General features: G+C 40.8%; 1 protein-coding gene across 1 annotated transcript in view; it reads right to left on the reverse strand.

Annotated features, from left to right (window-relative positions):
- Positions 1 to 916: 916 nt before the first annotated feature.
- Positions 917 to 20,311, reverse strand: part of TEAD1 (TEA domain family member 1 (SV40 transcriptional enhancer factor)) — a 220,048-nt gene continuing 200,653 nt past the window's right edge. Inside the window, exons 11-13 of the mRNA XM_006885406.1 lie at positions 12,430 to 12,570; positions 6,774 to 6,926; positions 917 to 1,030 (exon numbers count right to left, since the gene is read on the reverse strand). Coding sequence (XP_006885468.1) covers positions 917 to 1,030; positions 6,774 to 6,926; positions 12,430 to 12,570 — 408 coding nt within the window. The remainder of the gene's footprint in view (positions 1,031 to 6,773; positions 6,927 to 12,429; positions 12,571 to 20,311) is intronic.

The following is a 20,311-nucleotide window of genomic DNA, read 5'->3' on the forward strand; positions in this document are numbered from 1 at the left end:
ACACACAAGACTATAAACATTGTAAGCTTAAATTTTCAATATTTATCTACTTATTGCAAAAAAGAGCCATCTGTCCTTTTTTCATTAAATAATCAGGTCATCACGTTAGTACAATATAATTTTATATTTTTTAAATATACTATATATGTTAAGCATAAGGGGTGAAGTTTTCTTTCTTTGTAATACCTGTTGAAAAAAGTTAAATGGATTAGGAGATTAGTTTAAACCTTGAGGGAAAAAAAAAGAAAACAAGTACAAATTTGTCTTATTAGGATATTTCTACCAAGCATTTCTTAAGGCTATATTTTAACATTTGGTTTCAAAAAAAGAAGGAAAGGTTTCATTTAAAAAATAATTTAGTGAATTACATTCTTTCATAACTTCCACCCTAATTAGTTACAAAGATAAGTCTAAAGATTTTTAGTTTTGTGTACTCATTTACATTTATATTTAAAGATTAATTTTACTTGTATCTTAAAACAAGAATTATATGTGGGAAAAAACCAGAACTAAATACATTTGTATAAAGGCTGTAAATGTCCCGTGGCAAATGCACTGTCTCAGTATTTTCGACCATAATTAGACACTCGCCTCTGCGGAGAGAGACTCGGGTTCTTAAGGTTCCCCTTTCCTGAGGAACTGGGATTGCAGGTCTGAAGAACATACAGAAACAACGCGATTTCTCTCTTTACAACTGTACCAGAACTTCACAGCTACAATGGGAGTATGAACACATGAGAAAATGACTTCACTCGAACAGGATTTAGAAAAGTCGAGGTGACCTCAGGGCTAGGGCACCCGCCTTGTGTGGTGAGGTTTACAGTCAGTCGTTCAGTAATGGAGTGTGTGTGCACGTGTGTGTGTGTGTGTGTGCGCGCGTGTGTGTGTATATATATACAGATATAAATAACCGTGTTCAGTCCTTTACAAGCCTGTAAATATGATGTTGTGCTCCATGTTCACTATTTGACACTTCAAATACACAGGCCATGCACAGCAGGGTTTCTTGTGTATCCCTGTTTGTTACCACCTGGAAAAAGAAAAAAAGAAAAAGGTTTCTATGAATCTTTTTACAAATATACCCATTACCACAAGGAGAAATCCACACTCCATCCGGGTTGTGACACCCATGGCTTTAATGGAAAGGACGGCCTTCAATTCAGCCTGTGACTTATTAGCGATTAGTCAAGATGACCTCTCCAAGACAATTTCAGAATAAGGCATAACTCATTTTATCAAGTTTTGCTTTTCTTTGTGTTGTAGATAATTTATTTTCTATAAATTGAAAACTTGTAGCAACCCTGCACCAAGCAAGTTACAGGTGTCATTTTTCCAAAGCATGTATTCACATATTCACACTGTGTCCCCATGTCACATTTTGGTAGCTCTCCCAATATTTCAAACTTTCCCATAATGCTGGCTCACTTGATACACTACACAGGAAAGCACTTGATCTCAGCGTCATCATTTATCCTGATTCAGGGCTTTTGGGACAAAGTAGAACATGCTCATAAGGGTTGCTGAGGCTGAAAAACTTTGCAGAAGTAAAATGCCTCATCCTTCCCTCATGGAGTGGCCTGTGGGTTTGAACAGCTGACCTTTTTGTTAGCAGTCCAACTCTTAGAGCTCCTTGCAGTATAGTATAAACACAATGCTTAAATATAGTTTATACATACATGTAATAATTTTATATATAGTTTAAACATATTTTTTACATCCATTAGCCATCAAAACAATCTGTATGACCCATTTTCTGGTATTAGTTCCTTTATTACAGTGATTGGAACTGCATGTGCAGACCTCTGAGGCATGCCTGTACTAAGGCTCTCACTTGAATCTTGTCTAAATTTGGTTACCATATGCTAGAAATGCCTCAGCGACATGGCCCTATCCCCAATCTGGGCCCAGCAAGAGTCCACAGGAATTATTTACTTTTATATATATTTTTTTAACAGCAAAGAGACTGACTCTATTTGTTATTCTGTCCTACAGGAGAAAAAATTATCCTAGGCAATAACACCATAACTTCTTAAACATTTACATTTTTTTACAATTGTCAATTACAGATAGCAGCTCTGTATCTTATTCAACAATCTACTAACCAGCAGTGTTCAGATCCAGTCAAGTATCTGGTGAATGAAAGAGCAGTGGTAAGACTTGAGCCATATCAAATAAAAATAATTTTTAATTCACACAGGCTCCATCTTTCAAAACTTAGTATTCTTGTCTGTTTTTTCTCTTTGGTTGAGTCTTTGAGCTTACCTCTCTTCTCCTGGCCCTGGGCTCAGCCTTTGTTCAAATCTTGTGCCCTCCTCTCCCCACTGGCCTTGAATGCCTTTGCTCCTCTCTCTGCTCTCACTTTCCCCTGAAGGTCCTCAGAACTCTCTGAAAGCAGACCTAAGCAAATATTCTTAGACCCTCCAATGACTCCATTTTAAGAAATAAAAGACAATCCATTCCTAATGCTACTTAATGTCCTTAACTTGCAAATTCACCTTCTGCTCTTCTGAGCTCTGCAGAGATGTACCAGGATTTAAATAACAAAACACAAATGCCTATGTAAACAGGATCTGCTGGCATCTCAAACGTTAACATTTACTCCATTTGCATGAAAAGACAACCTGAGAGGCGTCTACACCAAAGAAGGGTAATTTGTTGTAATATTGTGAATATCAAGTCAAGCTCTAACTCATGGCAACTCCATGCACCAACACTCCTCCCCTCCAACTGCCTGATCCTTCAACATCCATCCCCATGATCCCTTGAAGCGAGGACCGCCAAGGTCTGTAGGGTTTGCATTAGCTGATTTTTCAGAATTAGATCAATTACGAGGCTTTTCCTCCTGGTTCATGTTAGTCTGAAGGTTCCTCTGAAATCTTGTCAACAGTAAAACAACAGGCAAACGTCTATGTATAGATGAGTAGCAGCCACACATGAGCCCTGGCCAGAAACTGAAGCCAGAGCTTCCACATAGAAGGCCACAGAACCACCACTCCTCCCTAAAGACTAACGAAAGGACATGTATTTCACAACCCCGAGATGGGCCAACTTCAAATATGAAAGTTTCATGAACACATTTCAAACTATTGAGAATTTCTCCTTAAAACAAATCAAAGCTGTCTACCAAGTTACATATCTGTCAATTAAATGTCTGTGAACTCTGAGACTCACAGAATTATTTCTCATTAAACCTAGATGTACATTAGAACTCTTGGGAATTTAAAAAATAAATCAAAGATGATGTTGGAATGAACCCTTTAAGGATCTTAAAAAATCTTTCTAGATGAATGTTGTAGTTATGTTGCTTGGGACTCACAGCGACACTATGTATAAGAGCCCTAAACGCCGTTCTATCCTGTGCTAACCTCGCCGTCTCAAACGCACTTATTCCCACCACTCCAGTCACAGAATCGATCCATCTCATCAAAGGTCTTCCTCTCCTGCGCTGTCCCTCCACTCTCCCAAACATGATGTTCCTCTCCAAGGACCAGTCCCTCCTACAACATGCCCGAAGTATGTCAGATGAAGCTTCAGAATCCTTGACTCCAGGGAACACTCTGGCTTCACCCTCTCCAGGACAAACCTCTCTGTTCTCCTAGCAGTCCATGGTATATTCAATACTCTTACCCAGCACCACAGCTCAAAGGCGTCAATTCTCTTTCTACCATCCCTATTCCTTGTCCAGCTCTCTGATGCATAGCACGTAACTGCGAAGACTATAGCCCGGATCAGGCGCACCTTAGTCTCCAGCCTGATGTCGTTGCTCTTCAGTACTCGAGAGGTCCCTCACAGCTGACTTTCCCAATGCAATTCATCTCTTGATTTCTTGGCTGCTGTTACTAAGAGTGTTGATCGTGGAGCCAAGTAAACTAAAACTGTTAACTATCTCAATCTCTTCACCATCCATACTGATGCTGCCAATTGGCCCTGTGATGAGAATCTTTGTTTTCTTGATGTTGAGCTTCAATCCATAGAGGAGGCTGCTGTCCTTGATCTTCTGCAGCAAGCGCTTCAGTTCTCCTCAGTTTCAGCAAGGAGGGTTGTGTCATCTGCATAACGAAGGTTGTTGATGACTCTTCCACCAATCCTGATGCCGCATTCCTCCTCGTATAGCCCAGCATCTAGGATGATCTGTTCTGCATACAAACTGAAAAGGTATGGAGATAGAATACATCCCTGACGGACCCCCTTCTTGATTTTGAACCATGTAGTGGCTCCTTGCTCTGTTCTGAGGACTACCTCTTGGTCCAAGTATAGGTTTCACATTAGCACAATCGAATGTTCTGGGATTCCCATTCTTCTCAGAGTCAGCCACAGCTTGTTGTGATCCACACAGTCAAAAGCCTTTGCATAGTCAATGAAGTACAGATAGACATTCTTCTGGTATTCTTTGCTTTCTGTCAAGATCCATCTAACATTAGCCTTAATATCCCTAGTACCACAACCTCTTCTAAATCCAGCCTGCACATCTGGCAGTTCTCTGCTGACATATTGTTCCAAACATTTTTGGATAAATTTCAGCAGAACCTTGCTTGCATGTGATATTAATGATATTGTTCGATAATTTCCGCACTCCGTTGGTTCACCTTTCTTTGGAATGGGAACAAATATTGAGCTAGATGAATAGAGAGTAAATTAATAAGCTATGTTAAATTTTAACTTTTTCACCCCTTCTTATGCCCTTTTAAAGTTGCAGTAGAACTTTAAGAGGCTAACACAGAAGGGTAAAAGTGAGTCTCCATCAAACCCAGAGAGGAGATGGAAGGACTCCACTGTTTTTCCACAGTGGCATGTTGGAGTTGATACCTCCGTGCTCATGAGAGTTGATCAAATTCAAAAGCTTGGAAGTCAGGCAAAAGCTGGTAGCTTGAAAGTGCCTGTGGAGGGAGTTTTATTTACCTCTCACAAATTGGCAAAGGTTACTAATCAAAACTTATTTGGGAATGAGGGAAGAGCTTTTTCTTTTATATACACCGCTGAGAATCAGTATCCCAAGGATTCCAAAAATCCAAGGGGAAAAAAAAATAAATTCCTGCTCTAACTAGTCTATTTCTTTACCCTAGAAAGGAGGCAGGCCTTCAGAGGGCTGGTATCCAACCACAGTACCGCTCCGTGGTCCCTTTCACCACCTCTTCTTGGGCATTCTCCCTGCAGTTTCACCAGGAATGTTCTTTTTCAAAGGAGCCTCATGACATCCAATACTCTCTACTTTACAGATACATTTTCAAAAGACATTGTTATTAATAACCTTCCCAAATTCCCAAATGAAGCCCCAGTATGAAATCTATTTCAAAGTCATACATATAACTGCCCAGGGAAATGGGTAAGTTTTCCCATCATGGACATCAAAACTGTTCTTTTTTCTCTTTCCCCTTTAGCTGTCCATTAAGTGTTTTCCTTTTTTACTCCTGCCCATAAACCTCTAACTACACTTTTCAACTCTACGATAAAGGACATTTGCCTATTTCTAGTCACTGCATTCTGTTCTAATTTACACTTCTCTTGCTATTGAGAATTCATATTTTGCTATCTTATTGCATTGAGGCTGTTTACAATTACAGCTTGCTGGGCTCCACAATCAATATTCTTGGCACCAGCAGTGAGGAAATCGAAAGATGAATTGCACAGGGAAAATCTGCTGCCAGGGACCTCTCCAGAGTACTGAGAAGCAACGATGTCAGTCTAGAGACTAAGGTGCACCTGATCTAGGCCATGTCTTCACAATTACTTGCTATGATCAGAGAGCTGGATAATGACTACAGATTAACAGAAGAATTGATGACTTTGAATTGTGATGTTAGAGAAGAGTCTTGAACATACCATGAACATTTGAAGAAAACAAATAGGTTTATTTTGGAGAGGGTGAAACCAAGTTTCTCCTTGGAGAATAGTATTCTGAAATGCCATTTCATATACTTTGGGCACGTGGCCAGGAAGTACTGGTCCTTGGAGAAGGACATCATGCTTGGATGGGTGGATGGACAGTGCAGGAAAGGAAGACCCTGGAGAGATGGACTGATACAGTAACTGGGGCAATGGGGGTAGGTATGCTAGAATCAGTGAGATTGGCTCAGGACAGAGCAAGGTTCAAAGCTGTTGTACATAGGGTTGCTATATGCCGCAGGCGACCAATGGCACATAACAACAACAGTGACATAGTAGGTTGCTAACTAAAAGGTTAGAGGCTCAAATTCACCAGCTGCTCTGCAGGAGAGATGGGCAGTCTTCTATCGTCTCAGAAATCTGATGAGCAGGAAGTGATAGTTTTTTGGATTACATGTTATGCCCTACAAGTCCTTTGTGGAATGTGTCAAGATAGATTTAAAAGCTTTGACCCAACTTTTGCCTTACCTTTGATTTGTATACTTGCTGATGCCACGATTTCACAGTTAGTAACCTTGAACTCATTATTATCTGAGGAACTTCCAAAAATACCCATGTGTGGAGCCTATCTTTAGGGATTCTGATTTAAGGCCTCTAAGATCTGTCTGATGTGCAGCCAAGGTTGAGAACTATGACCAAGGACACTGCTTTTTATTGCCCAGCTAAATCCCAGGCTCTAAGCTGAGAAGTTCTTGCCAAGGAAACTCCTTCTCTTCACAGACTGAAATCCAAATCAAGCCCCCAAGTTTGCCCCCTGATGCTGCAACTCTGCCTGCTGACTGAACACCTGGGCCCCCACCTGTAGCCTGGTGAGTTCCCTGGGCTCAGGTTAGGGTTAGGTCCCCTAGACCTCGGTATCATCTAAGATGGGAAAGAGTTAAAACCATTACCAATAAAATTGTGAAGTTTTCCAAAACACTGTTCATCATATATTTCTCTGGTAAGTGTTTGAGCTTGTGGATGAAGTTGATCATATATTCACACATCGGGGAGCGGTTTATTCGGTATACAAATCGGCCGTTCTCAAACCTTGCATACTCCGTCTGTGAGGGGAAAAAGGATTTGAGAAATTGCATGTCTAACTTGAAAATGTATGACACTGATATTACTGCCTGCAAAAACATTTCTCTTAAAAGAATTCACCATCTGCTGTATGCTGAATTATTTGTTTCCTTAAAATAAAATTATATCACCAAACTTACCACTATACATAGAATGCATTTTTTCCCTAGAAATTTGAGGGGGGGGGGATAAAGTTGGCCAAAAGACAGCATTAAAGGAATTCAATTTTTAAAAACTGGCTTTCATTCACTCATTCACTTACATTTAGTTTTATAACATTAATTAAAGTGATTAATATCATTTATTACAATGTCTCATCCAATCCTCACTGCATCTTGCCTTTCCCTTCATTTTACCCACCTATGCACTAGTTCTACAGATTACTTGTAGCAAAAGTCAGGGGGGAAAATACTAGCTACTTGGGTGCTCTCTTCTTGATGAAGATCTGTGAGAACTGACCCCAGTGTATTCCTATAGTCCCAAAGGCTATACCTCCTGTCTATGCTGAAGTCTCACAGACTGATACTGAACAAAGTTAGTCTCTTGGCTATGGACAATCAATCGTATTAAGAGAAAATGTCTAGGAATTGTATGTTTATGATTGTATGGAAAATCAGTAATTTATAATCCTTCACTCAAATTTTAAAAAAAGAGATGCTGAAAAAGCACCTAAAAAATACAGCTATTAAATCACTGTTGTTGCTGAGTGCCAGTGAGTCATAAGCAACTCACAGCTGACCCTCCAGTGGGTTTTGAGGGGCAGAAAATCACACGAGAGGAGACGGCCCATTTTTCTCTCACAGAACAGCTGATGAATTTGAACAGCATATCAATGGGCTGGCAGCACAATTCCTTACCAAATAAGTCACCAGAGTTCCGTATACAATAGGAAACAAATATACTGTATAATAAAGACTAATTATAAAAGACTAAAAATACTAATTGGCAAAAAAGAAAAACCAACCCAACATTATTTGCTATTAAGATAACCATATAAACATATATGCCATTACTAGTTCTATTTACAACTTTGTTGGATATTTTAGAAAAAAAAAAATAATAAAAAGCTAGCATAAACATTAGGGGGGCAAGTGGAAAAGAAAAAAGGAAAGTAAGTCTTTTTGCTCCTAATATGATATGATTACACACAAATCTAAGACTTTATGTTGAAAACATACTGCTGTTACAAAGGTTAATTTGGTAAGATGAACAGATAAAACAGACATATAAAAAAAATCAATCACTTTTTCCTATTATTCCAACTAGAATTTAGAAATGAGGAATTAATGATTTTTATATATTATATATAAAAAATTATTTAACAACTACATAATTTTAAGAATGTATTTTAGAAAGAAATATAGCTACATGACAAAATTTAGATCATTTTATTAAAAGATGTATGTTGTTGTTGTTATATGCCGTCGAGTCGTTTGCGACTCATAGCGACCCTATGCACAACAGCCCTAAGCCCTGCTCTATTCTGCGCCAAACGCACTGCCTCTAACACACCCATCCCGATTACCCCAGTCACCGAATCAATCCATCTCATAGAGGGTCTTCCCCTCCTGTGCTGTCCCTCCACCCTCCCAAGCATGATGTCCCTCTCCAAGGACCCGTCCCTCCGGCAACATGTCCAAAGTATGTCAGACGAAGCCCCAGAATCCTTGCCTCCAAGGAGTAGCTTGGTTTAATCCTCTCCAAGATGAATCTGTTTGTTTTCCTGGCAGTCCATGGTACATTCAATACTCTTCTCCAGCACCACAGCTCAAAGGCATCAACTTTCCTTCTGTCCTCCCTAGTCATTGTCCAACTCTCTGATGCATAAGAAGCGACTGCAAAGACCATGGCCTGTATCAGGTGCACCTTAGTCTCCAGAGAGACACCGTTGCTCTTGAGTACTTTAGAGAGGTCCCTAACAGCAGACTTTCCCATCGCGATATGCTTTTTGATTTCCTGACTGCTGGTGCCAAGAGTGTTGACTGTGGAGCCGAGCAAACTGAAGCTGTGAACAATCTCAATCTCTTCGCCATCCATCCTGACGCTGCCAATTGGTTCAGTGGTGAAAATCTTTGTCTTCTTGACATTGAGCCTCAGTCCATACTGAAGGCTGCACTCCTTGACCCTTTGCAGCAAGTGCATAGTAAGATGGAATTGCAAGAATTGGTTGGGAGGATTTGATTGCAAAAAATTCACTGAACTTGGTGCAAAGAGTTTGGGGTATACTGTACCTGTCCTTTAATTTTACTGAAAAGTAAGTGATCTAATTTTACTGAAAAGTTGGCTCAGAAGGATGGACAATCTCATTCCAGGCGATTAACGGCCTCTGAAAACCCGCTGGAGGGTCAGCTGTGGGTCAGTTCTGACTCAAGAGTACACAACAACTTTCAAACAACTGAAGCAACTCCTACTTACATCAAATTATTCATCACAATTGCCTTCATCTGCTAACTGGTGGCTTTTAAAGCCTTTTCTTGTACTAAACCAAACTGCTGTCAAGTTGTTTTGGGGACACAGTGACCATGCAGGACAGTGTGAAATTCTCACTTGGTTCTGAGGCTGTAAATGTTAACAGGCTAATATACTTCATCTATCTTCTGCAAAGTTGCTGGTGGGTTCAAACTATTAACTCTGACAGTTAGCTATCCAACTCTTAAACAATACCACCAGAGAGGATGTGCATGTACAGAAAAGTATTTTTTCATCACCCATATTATGGTTGTTGTTGCCATTAGGTGCCATCAAGCTGAGTATGCCTCACCATGACACTGTTAGAAACAGACCTGAACCATATCTGCACCATCCTCATCACTTGAGCCCATTGCTGTAGTCAACACGTTAATCCATATTTCCAAATTCTACATCTGTATCTATTCCTGGCTATTTCCTCCTCTTGGATACGTTATTTCCTTATTACTGGTGGTGACCATACTGTCATTTAAAGAAAATAGAAAAGAAGTATGTGTAATCTTTAATACATCCTCCTCTTTTATTAATATCTAATCAGTTCCAAAGTTATATTACAATTTCTGCCACCACTTTAGTAAAGCTCACTAAGCTTTAACTACTTGGTTCACTCATTTATATCCTGTCCTGTCAGCATGTTGTTGTTAGGTGTCATCAAGCTAAGACTCATAATGACAGTATGAACAATGGGTCTGACTCTAAGCTCTCTGTATGCCCACGCCTATTGACTCCAGGCACCATGCCAATCCATCTTTTTGAGTGTCTTCCTCTTTTTCTCTGACCCTCCACGTTTTGCAGCATGATGTCCTTTCCCAACTACCAGCTTCTCTTGACAAAACGTCCAAAGTATGTGAGTCGAAGTTTCACCATCTGTGCCTCATAACCCTCCTTCAGACTATACTTACTAAGCCCAGGCTGTGCTCAGGAACCTACAAGGGCTTGCGGAACACAAACCCCTCCTGGACAACCCAAGATCTGAAAAAGACCATGCCTCTCTCTACATGCTATACACTCACTCTCACTCCTTCACACAATGTGTCTGTCACAGCCACTCTCCTCAATGGCCCAGGGCTACTCCCAGCAAAAACAGTGCTGGAAACCCCAACTTTAATGGAATGTTAATTGTCAATATTATTCACATACAGTAAAATGTGTGTGTAAATGTGTGTGTATGCATGTACGTGTATATGTAAGTTGTTGACTGCCTTCGAGTCGAGCAGGACTCATAGCAACCCTATGAACAAAACGCCTAAAGCCTTTCTATAACTACTGACATTTATCAAAGTTCATAGAGTTTCTGGAGGCATGCTGTTTAGGAAGTGGATGCCACTCCTGCTTCAATTACATATATATCATTTACAAGGCAAAGCTTTTCATACTTTGGCCTGATAGCTGGGCAAGGCTATTCCTTGGAAAGGGACATCATGCCCAAAATATGGAGTATCAGCAAAGGAGAGGAAGATCGCCAAAAGGATGGATTGACACAGTACTTCAGCTCTAGTGTGTCGGAAATGATGAGAATGGCACAGGATAGGATAGGGTTCAGGTCAGCTGTTCACAGGGGTGCCATGAGTCATACTCATCTCAATGGCACCTAACAACAACAACAATATATATGTGAGCTCTCATGGCCTACTGTTAAGAAGCTGCACTAAAATCCAAAGACATGTAGAGAAGCTGCAATAAAATCCAAAGACATGTAGTTTGACTTCATCAGCTATTTGCTCCACAGGAGAAGAACGGCCAACCTCCTCCCATGGGATTTACCGCCTCTGAAAGCACCCTGCAGGGTCAACTATGGGGTGGTACTGACTTGAGTGTAAAAGCCATCAGTAGGTATTTGATCCCTATAAATAAAGAGATAGAAGAACTCATCTCTCAGAATCCAAACAGCTTCACACGTGAGCCTACAAAGGAAAATTCAGCTGGGTATGAACCAACTTTTAAATACCCAGGCCTGTGTCCCAGGCCCTGACTGGCTCTAAACAGGAGGCTTCATGTTTGGTATGAACACTCTTCTAAGTGGCACAGCGCTTATCTGTCAATTCGCTGTACTGAGGTAACTTGGGGTTGCTGTGATATTGAAAGCTGTGCCACCGGTGTGCCAAATGCTATAATGATTACCCATGGCGGACAGTGGTTGGTGGAGTTCCCAGATTGAGAGAGGCTTGGAAGCAGGAGTGCCATCTGCTTCCTAAACAACATACCTCTAGAAACTCTATGAACTTAGAGAAATGATGATATTATAGATTAGGTTCAGGTCTTATGTTCATGGGGTCACTATGAGTCGTGCTGAATTCTATGGCATGTAGCAACAACAACAAGATATAAAGAGATATGCTACAACAAGGGCACTACAAATTACAAAAGGAACATTATCATAAGGAATTTAGAAGACAGGTGCACAAGAGCCGGATGTCACCCTTTCTATTATCTCTAATCGGAGTCTCTGATGGCCATGGGATAAGAGTGGAGGGAGTGAATATCACTGGGACCCTCCTGCTTCTGGTAGGTGGTAGATCTTAATCTATAATCCCCAGGTCTCACATTAGGGCCCCTTCACAAGGGCTCATGGAGAGGTGAACACTCCATGTCAAGCAGGGCAGACATCAGACAGGGAAGGGCTGGCATGCAACCTCTCTCTCTCTCTTTTTTTTTTTTATTAAAAACTCATTGCCATCAAGTTGGAACAAACTCAGAGCTGACCCTCCAGTGCACTTTCAGAGGTTGTAAACTGTGAGGGGGGAGATTGCCCACTTTTCTCCCATGGAACCTTTGGTGGAACAATTACCCATTTTTTCTCCCATTTGAACTGTTTGCCTTTGGGTTGCAATGCAACTCCTTACCCACTAGGCCACCAGAGAACTTTCACTTTTCCCCCCTTTGTGTTTCACAAACAGCAGGGGAAATCTGGGTTAAATGGGAGGGAAGGAGAAGATTTACCTAAAATTCAGTACAGGTGAGAAGACAATGGTAAACCCTGGAGTGAAAAGTTTCTATATTGAGAAGCCAACTTACCTCTACTTTTTCTACTACTTGCTTCCCAAATGAGCAGACTTTGGTGGAGCAGGTGACGGTCATATTTTCAGAACTTTCATACTGACTTGTTACACCATAAAAAGCTCCAGCATCATCTTGAATATTGCAGTTTAAATCCGCCTGTTGCAAAGACAATGGAGGTGGGGGTTAATCTCATCCTGTGCATCCCGGAAACCAGCTAACTATTAGGGCACGGCCTCTACTTGTGGGAGGGCAGGGACAGCACCGGGAAGTGATGTTTATCTAGGAAAAAAGTACTCATGGGCCAGATCTGAAGTGGGTGTGAATGTGGGCAATCTTCCCTTGAGATAAAACACAACCCACATCAATTTCATTTTACTTTGATCCTTTCACTATGAGAACGCTGACCTTTACAATGAAAGCTCCATGAGACTTTGAAAAGAGACAGTAAATCAATCCGTTTCCACATAAACTCCTCTAGAGATCTTTTTTTTTTAAGTGAACAAGAGAATCTGCAGTGAAGCTTTTGTTACACACATAAAACAGAAACTTAATTAAAAATTGCAGCACCTGGAGTAGAAATGGTTCCTATTAAAAACTAGCTTAGAGCATGCTTGATAATTAGCACAAATTGTCACCCAATTGAGCACACTTTTAATGGATATCTGTGATATGAGACCTACTGCAAATCTAACACCTGAGATACGTAAATAAAACAGCTATACCAGAATAAAGGCTACATAGTGGAGTGGACGTGGGGGGAGGGATTGTTTAATAATGAAAGAATTTTTCTTTTATTTTTCAAAGAGAAGAGTAAACTGGGGGAGGAAGGGTCGGCGGGAAGAAAAGTACAACAATGCATGAATGGAAACCCAAAGTCTGTAAATTCTCATTAAAATTAAAAATAATAAATAAAATTTTAAAAAATTTAACAAGAATAAAGTTCCATTGTGTTAAAAAAATCCCCAACAACAAACAAACAAACAAACAAACAAACCCAAAACAGCTATAGTTCACACTGAAAAGAAAGGCCATGTGGAGTGTTTGGAATTTAGACAATAGGAGGCACTATTCTCGACTTGAGGCATTATTTACAAGGATGCTGAAGAGGCATTTCCAGAGTCTATTAGGATTGAGACATGCAGAGAAGGGCTGAGGGGTAATAAATAGCACGGCAGGAATGCCTTGGGGGGGGGGGGGCGGAAAGATTTTGGTCTCATATCCTAATAAGCTACTGGGTGCAGGAATTGTGAGGAGATAGAAGGGGGATGGTGAGAGAGATCTGTATCAGATCTGTATCCCCAGAATGCCACTGTCTGGACAGGTCTATAGAAAAGAGCAAGAATGACTGCTCAGAAAGAAACATTAGGAACCTAATGTTACAGTCCTGTAAGACAGGACAGTATCTCAACTACTGTGCTGGTGACTGAGAAGTGGCTAGATCTGATACCTAAATAAGCGTACAAGTTTTGAACATTCTGATTAATTTTAGCACGCTGGTGAGAATGAGACGTCAGCATAGATTCTAAGAAGATTAGCTGAGCATATATTTATTTCTAAAAAGTATATGGGTTTTTTTTGTTTGTTTTTTTGCCTTTTTCTTCTTGAACTAAGTATCAGGAAAATGTCCATCTCCTTAGGCAAAACTGGAGTCAAATGAAAAGAACCTTACAGTCCCCTTCTCACCTACTGTGCCAAGAAATTTAACAATGGATTCAGTGCTCAACTGCAGTCGTTAATGTATTCCAGGTGTTCCTAATAGCTACTAACAACCAATGTTAGCTCCTTTTATTTGTTTCCAGGCTGCTTTTATTTGTACTTGTCCATAAATTTTGTTAGCTTCCTTCCTTTTTGCTTTTTGGAACCATATAAAGCATAAATCGCAAATAAATGAAAGAATCCAGGTGTGATGCATTTACCACAAATTCAAAGGTTTCATGATTGGCTCCATAAAAGTACCGCTTAGGTGGTAGAGGACACAGGTCTTCTCTAACTAAGATCAACATCTGAGTTATTCAAGACCAACAGTAGCTGGCTCTGCTGAGGCCCCAGCTTCCAGCACAGAAGACAAGACCCCAGTACTGCCTAGTAATCTAGGCACACAAGGTGTTCTAAACTGGAGTTACCACCATGCTTCCATAAGGCAGCTTCTGGAGCTTCTTAAAGCAGTAACTCAAAATGAGCCTTCAAGAACTGCATTGCACAATACTGTTTGGCTATAATTTTGGAGGGAGTTCTGGGGGCTTAGTGGTAAGAACTTGCACTGCCAACCCAAAGGCAAGTGGTTCAAATTTATCAGCTGCTCAGAGGGAGAAAGATGAGCGAGACTCCTGTGCAATTCACAGCCTCTGAAAGCCCGCTGGAGGGTCAGCTATGAGTCAGCTCCAAACTGATGGTACAGAACACCGCCACCACTGGAGTATATTTCTTTTAAATATGTTTTTTGGTGTTTTGCAGTAATGGATTATTCTTCTGGGGGGATTTAGGCTGTTATTATTATTATTCTTATAATGTAATTTGTGTCAAAAAACTTTACCACTTTTAAAAAAGTAAAATCTGCAGTGGTAACCAGGGTTTTTTACCCCTTTGTTCTAAAATGTTTGTCTTTAAAAATATGTATTGCTCCGCTGGCACAAAGGAGGAAAGCAGAAAAGAAAGTGTAGTTTTGTTTTGTTTAAAAAAAAAAAGTGAGGGAGCATAGAAGCTGGCGGACTCAGTGCTTTCTGTAGATTCTTTGCACCGAAGACTTGGGTTTAACAGGTCATAGTTGGGAACAAGAGACAAAGTATGTGGCCCATACAGAATGGAAGAGTAGATCAGAAATTGTCAGAAGTTGGGATCCACAGTGGGTTACAGTGCAAAGGAAATCTTTGCTCATTTTAGTCTTGACTCTGAGTCGGAGTATCCCTTTGGATATACTTTCAGAGGTAATCTAAATGAAAACACAGTCCTTTTTCGAACAAATAGTTGTGCATTATGTTAACTTTTCTGAACCTTAGTCTTTTTTAAAAAATAGCTACACTCCCTATCAAGTCTACTACAACCCACAGCAATGTTATGAACAACTGGTCTGAACCTTGCCTTATCTTGTACCATCCCCACAATCTCCGCTATGTTCCAGCCCACTTGGATAGGCACTGCGTCAATTCATCATAAGGGTTTTCCTCTCTCACCTTTCCCATCTTTTTCCAAGGACTGGCCCGTCTGGACAACATGCCCAAAGTCCAGGAGATGATGTTCACCACCTTTGTCCCTAACGAGCAACTTGGTTACACCTCTTCCAAGACAGACTATAAAACCTTGTCTTCAGAAACCATTCCAACAAATGATGAGTTTAAAGCTATGCAGGTTAACATTTTAGCAGAATGTACAACAAACATTAAAAAAAAAATACGTAAATTCTGCATTTACATCTTGCTCCACTTTAATAGAGTGAATAGGACAGCATGATTGGCATCCAGGTAGAGGAAGAGACTGCATAACGCTTTGTTTTGCATTTGTTTCCATTGTAACTATTCCCACAACTCACTGTCCTAACTTCTAATATCACACATTCAATTTAGCTGGATTTCTTTGGCCCTCAAGAAATCGAACTGCAGTGTTTACTTCTTTGTGTTTAGCTTCATTTATCCTAATATTTCTGAAATTCTTCAATGTGTGAGTTCATTCATTCTTATTACTGCCTTCCATTGACTGGGTTATACTACAATTTTACTTCTGATGGTCATTTAAGCTATTTCCAGACTGGGCTTATTATGATGACTGCTACTGGGAACATTCTTGTGGAAGCCACCTTATAGACACATAGGTCACAGGACATTTTAGCTTTCACATAGTTGAGAGGCATAGATGGTTTTTTTATGGGCTCATTAAGGTTGGGGGTTTCTCCCCTTTTTTCCTCATTAAGGTTATATTTCATTATTAGTATACATTTAACAAGTTAGATTTTAAAAGGCCTCCCACCTTTTGACAAACTTATTATCACAATAGCTTTGCAACTACCATTGAACATGGAAAAGAATCACATAGCCAGCCAGCCAACCATATCACAGATGATCTTGAGGCATTTTCTAGGGGTAGGTATTGATGTGAAAGAAAATTATCTGTCAGTTGATAATATTACAGTGATCCTAGAAAAAAACTGTGGTCACTTAGCTCCCATGACATAAAGGTGGTATTAAAGGAAGAATGCTACAAGTAGATGCTTTAATGAGGCTGACAGTGGAGCTGAACTCTTGACTCACTGGAACCACTCCATTGACTCATTCTTCCTACAATTGAAAAGTCAAGGTGTATATCAATCTGTTTCTCATGGTTCTGAGGACAGCAAATTTTAGGGGGCGGGAGAGTGCTCTAACCAGAGTCTCATTAGTATTCAGTTGACTCCAAGTACATCCTGGTATTTCTGTCTAATCAGCTTTTATTTGACCTTACGCTATTTTTTAAAAGCAAGATTTTTATTTTAAATGCAAAAAACTGCTAAAATCTAACAAACTTACTTTGCCAACACAAATTCCAAATTTAAACCACATCTCTCCTCTAGGGATGTAGCACCTTAAGTCGTTCGTGGGTCAGGTACTAAAGTGTTGAAGAGGGGTACTTCCACACATGACTGGGGAACAAGTGCAGCGAAACAGAGATGAGGTCCCCAAGTGCAAACTGGGCTCAGAGTCAAATCTCCCATCTCTGAAAGCAGAAATCCTTTCCACAACATCCTGGCCCTCATTGCCTTCTTGCTAGTCTCTCCAAATAGGAGTATAATTTTCCTTATTATAATACTTATAGTATTGCTGGAATGTCTTCAGTGTTAAGACAGCAATGCCTCCCCCGCCCCCATGTTATTAGTTTCTTATTGCTGCTGTAACAAATTACCACAAAAATTATTGTCTTTTGTAATTCTGCAGTCGGCAGTCTGACCCACGTCTCACTAGGTTAAGATGAGGGGCTGGGCAGGGCTGCGTTCCTCCTCTCTGGAGGCTCTCGGGAAGAATCCGTTGCCTTGTTATTTTCAGCTCGCAGAAGCTGGCCCCATTCCTTCGTTTGCTGTCTCCCGCAGCCATGGGCAGTTGTGCTGCTAATCCAAAGGTCATGCCTTTCCAGAAATTCAAACAACCAGTTGCTCCACAGGGGAAAGATGTGCAGTCTCCTCCCATGTGATTTACAGTCTCTGAAAATCAGCTAGAGGGTCAGCTATGAGTCAGTTCCTACTTGATGGCAATGAGGTTTTGTTGCGTTTTCCACTATCACTAAAACAACACTGGGCTGAGTCATCTTCATGCTACCACCTCTGTGATTCTCTTGTTTCCTGTTTTACTTCCAAGGACTTTTGTGTCTACACGGGGCTGCACAGATAATGTGGTATACACTCTTCTCTGCTGATTAGACAGAAATCATCAGTTAGTGTGGGAAAACTAGGAGCAATCTCTTCCCGAGTGATTAACTGCCTCTGCAAATCCACTAGAGGACCAATTATGGGTCACTTCTGACTCTATCGTACACAAATAACAACTTGTTAGTATATGTTGTTGTTGACTGCCATTGAGTTGAGCATGACTCACAGCGATCCTATGAACAAAAGGCCTGGAGCCTTTCTATAACTATTGACATTTATCAAAGTTCATGGAGTTTCTAGAGGCATGTTGTTTAGGAAGTGATGCCACCCCTGCTTCCAGTGTTAGTATATAGTTGACTCCAAGTTCACAGTGCTGCTGCGTGTGCACAGCATCCCCCAGAGTTTTCAATGGCCGGGTTTTGGATGTGCTCTTCTGGGCCTTTCTTTGAGCCGCCTCTGGGTGGACTCAACCTTCAACTTTCTTTATGGTACTTCTGGGGAAGATTCAAACCTTACCCACCAGCGTTCCAGGTGTTGACTGTTGCTTGCTGCATTCATTGTAAAGTGTGTGTAGAAATAACTACATTTCAGTTTTTAAGGCTTTTATAAGAGGGCCCCCAGGCCTGTCTTCCAAGACCCCCTGGATGGTATCCAATTGCCAACCTCTCAGCTAGTGGGAAGGGCTTACATAACCATTTGCATCACCCAGGGATTCTACTTATTAAAAGGAAACCAAATCCATCGCACTTGAGTCCATTCTTATCCACTGACCCTTCCACAGGTTTCCAAAGCTCTAAGTCTTTATGGGAAGAGACTGGCCATCTTTCTCCCGTAGAGTAGCTGGTGGATTAGAACTGCTTACCTTTCATCTGGCAGCCTGACACGTTACCCCCACACCATCAGGGGCTCCTAGGTGATGGCAAAGACTTGGCTATTTAGAGTTCTTGTTTCACTAGCAACCTTGAATCACCTCTGCCATGAGATGTAATATATTTACAGATACATGAACATCTTTGGTGTACCTATATTCTGGCTCCTTCCACTGCTGTAGAGTCATTTCTGACTGTAGGCTATCCTTCATCAGGTTTCCAAGGCCGTAAGTCTTTCTGGGAGGAGATAACCCTCCTTTCTCCCATGGAGCAACTAGTGGATTCAAACCATCAACCTTACAATTAGCAGCCCAACATGAAACACACTACCCCATGAAGGCTTTGATTCTGACTCATGGCAACCCTCCATCGGATTTCCAAGGCTGTAAATCTTTATGAGAGGAAGTGGCCCTCCTTCCTCTTCTGGAGTGGATGGTGAGTTTGAATAACTGACCTTTCAATCAGCAGTACAACATGTAACCAACTCTACTGTCAGAGTTCCTTCCACACTTGTTAAGTTCAAACTCTTTCTCTATAACTTCTATACAGAGCTTTCTCCTCTGAAGTTGCACAAACCTGAGAACATTCTGTGTGACAACTTTTTTTTTTTCAAGAAAGTGTCTGTGTTTATTGAAAATTTATATATGACTCAGTAATAAATAAACAGATAACCATTTTCACAAAAAAGTGACAGTGATATGATAGAGAAGAAAATATTAACTGGGGGAATTTACTCGGGGGTGGCAAGACAGATGTCTATCAATAGAGAATAAATATTAACAGCATTCTTGCGCCAATGTTGAGATCCAGTAAAATGTAGGAACCAAGCTAGATATAATAAATAATTATCCAGAAAAAAAAGGTGGTGCATTCTTGGGAGATAAGACTGTCTTTGTAAACCGATGCGTGTCAGTTAGGCCCATCCTCAGAGCTCACCTCCAAATCACACGGTCTGTCTCAGGCCATGCTAAAAGAACTACACTGTGAGGCAAGCAGAGGAGAAGGACTCGATTATCCTTACAGATGCAAAAAAACAACTGCAGAAAAACCCCACTGGTCAATAGAACACAGTATAATAAGCAGACTGAGTTTGATCTAACTATAAAACTTAGGTAGCAGAGTGTTATACATATGGCAGGACTGGGGGGAAAATGATGACATTTTCCTTATCCCTCTCATACCCCCCCCACCTTCATTATGCTATTAACAACAATGACCACGACGACAATGACATTTTCACATTTCCCTCCTATCAACGTTCTGAGCGGGTGAAGAGTGGGGGAAACTGTAGTTTTCCTTCTTTGAAAAGCTTCTTGGACTGTGACAACTTTTCGTGTTACTCTTAATATCAGAGATCCTCTCCCCCTTTTCAGGTTCTGTTTTTTGAGGTTCAAGTTCTATGTTAGTTTCATTCTGGCCTCAGACCTCCACTCCACATGGGTGTCTTCTGACTCTTCACCTGTCATGTCATCCCAGAGGAACAATATCCAACTTTCTAATAGCACAGGCAGCAGAACAGCGGGATTCGGAATCATTTGACTGTGCCTTAGTTTCTTCAATAAGAAAAGATCTGTTTCCAAGGGCCACAGTGATGCCATGAAGAGACAATGCGTGTGAAAGTCCCTTGTAAATTCTAACAGTTCACATACGTGACAGACTTAACAATTCCAATTATCACTACTTAGTTGTTGTTGTTGTT

Source organism: Elephantulus edwardii, unplaced genomic scaffold (genome assembly GCF_000299155.1).
Source record: "Elephantulus edwardii isolate Elephantulus edwardi_28Jun2011 unplaced genomic scaffold, EleEdw1.0 scaffold00044, whole genome shotgun sequence".
In the NCBI taxonomy this organism is placed as follows: Eukaryota; Metazoa; Chordata; class Mammalia; order Macroscelidea; family Macroscelididae; genus Elephantulus; species Elephantulus edwardii.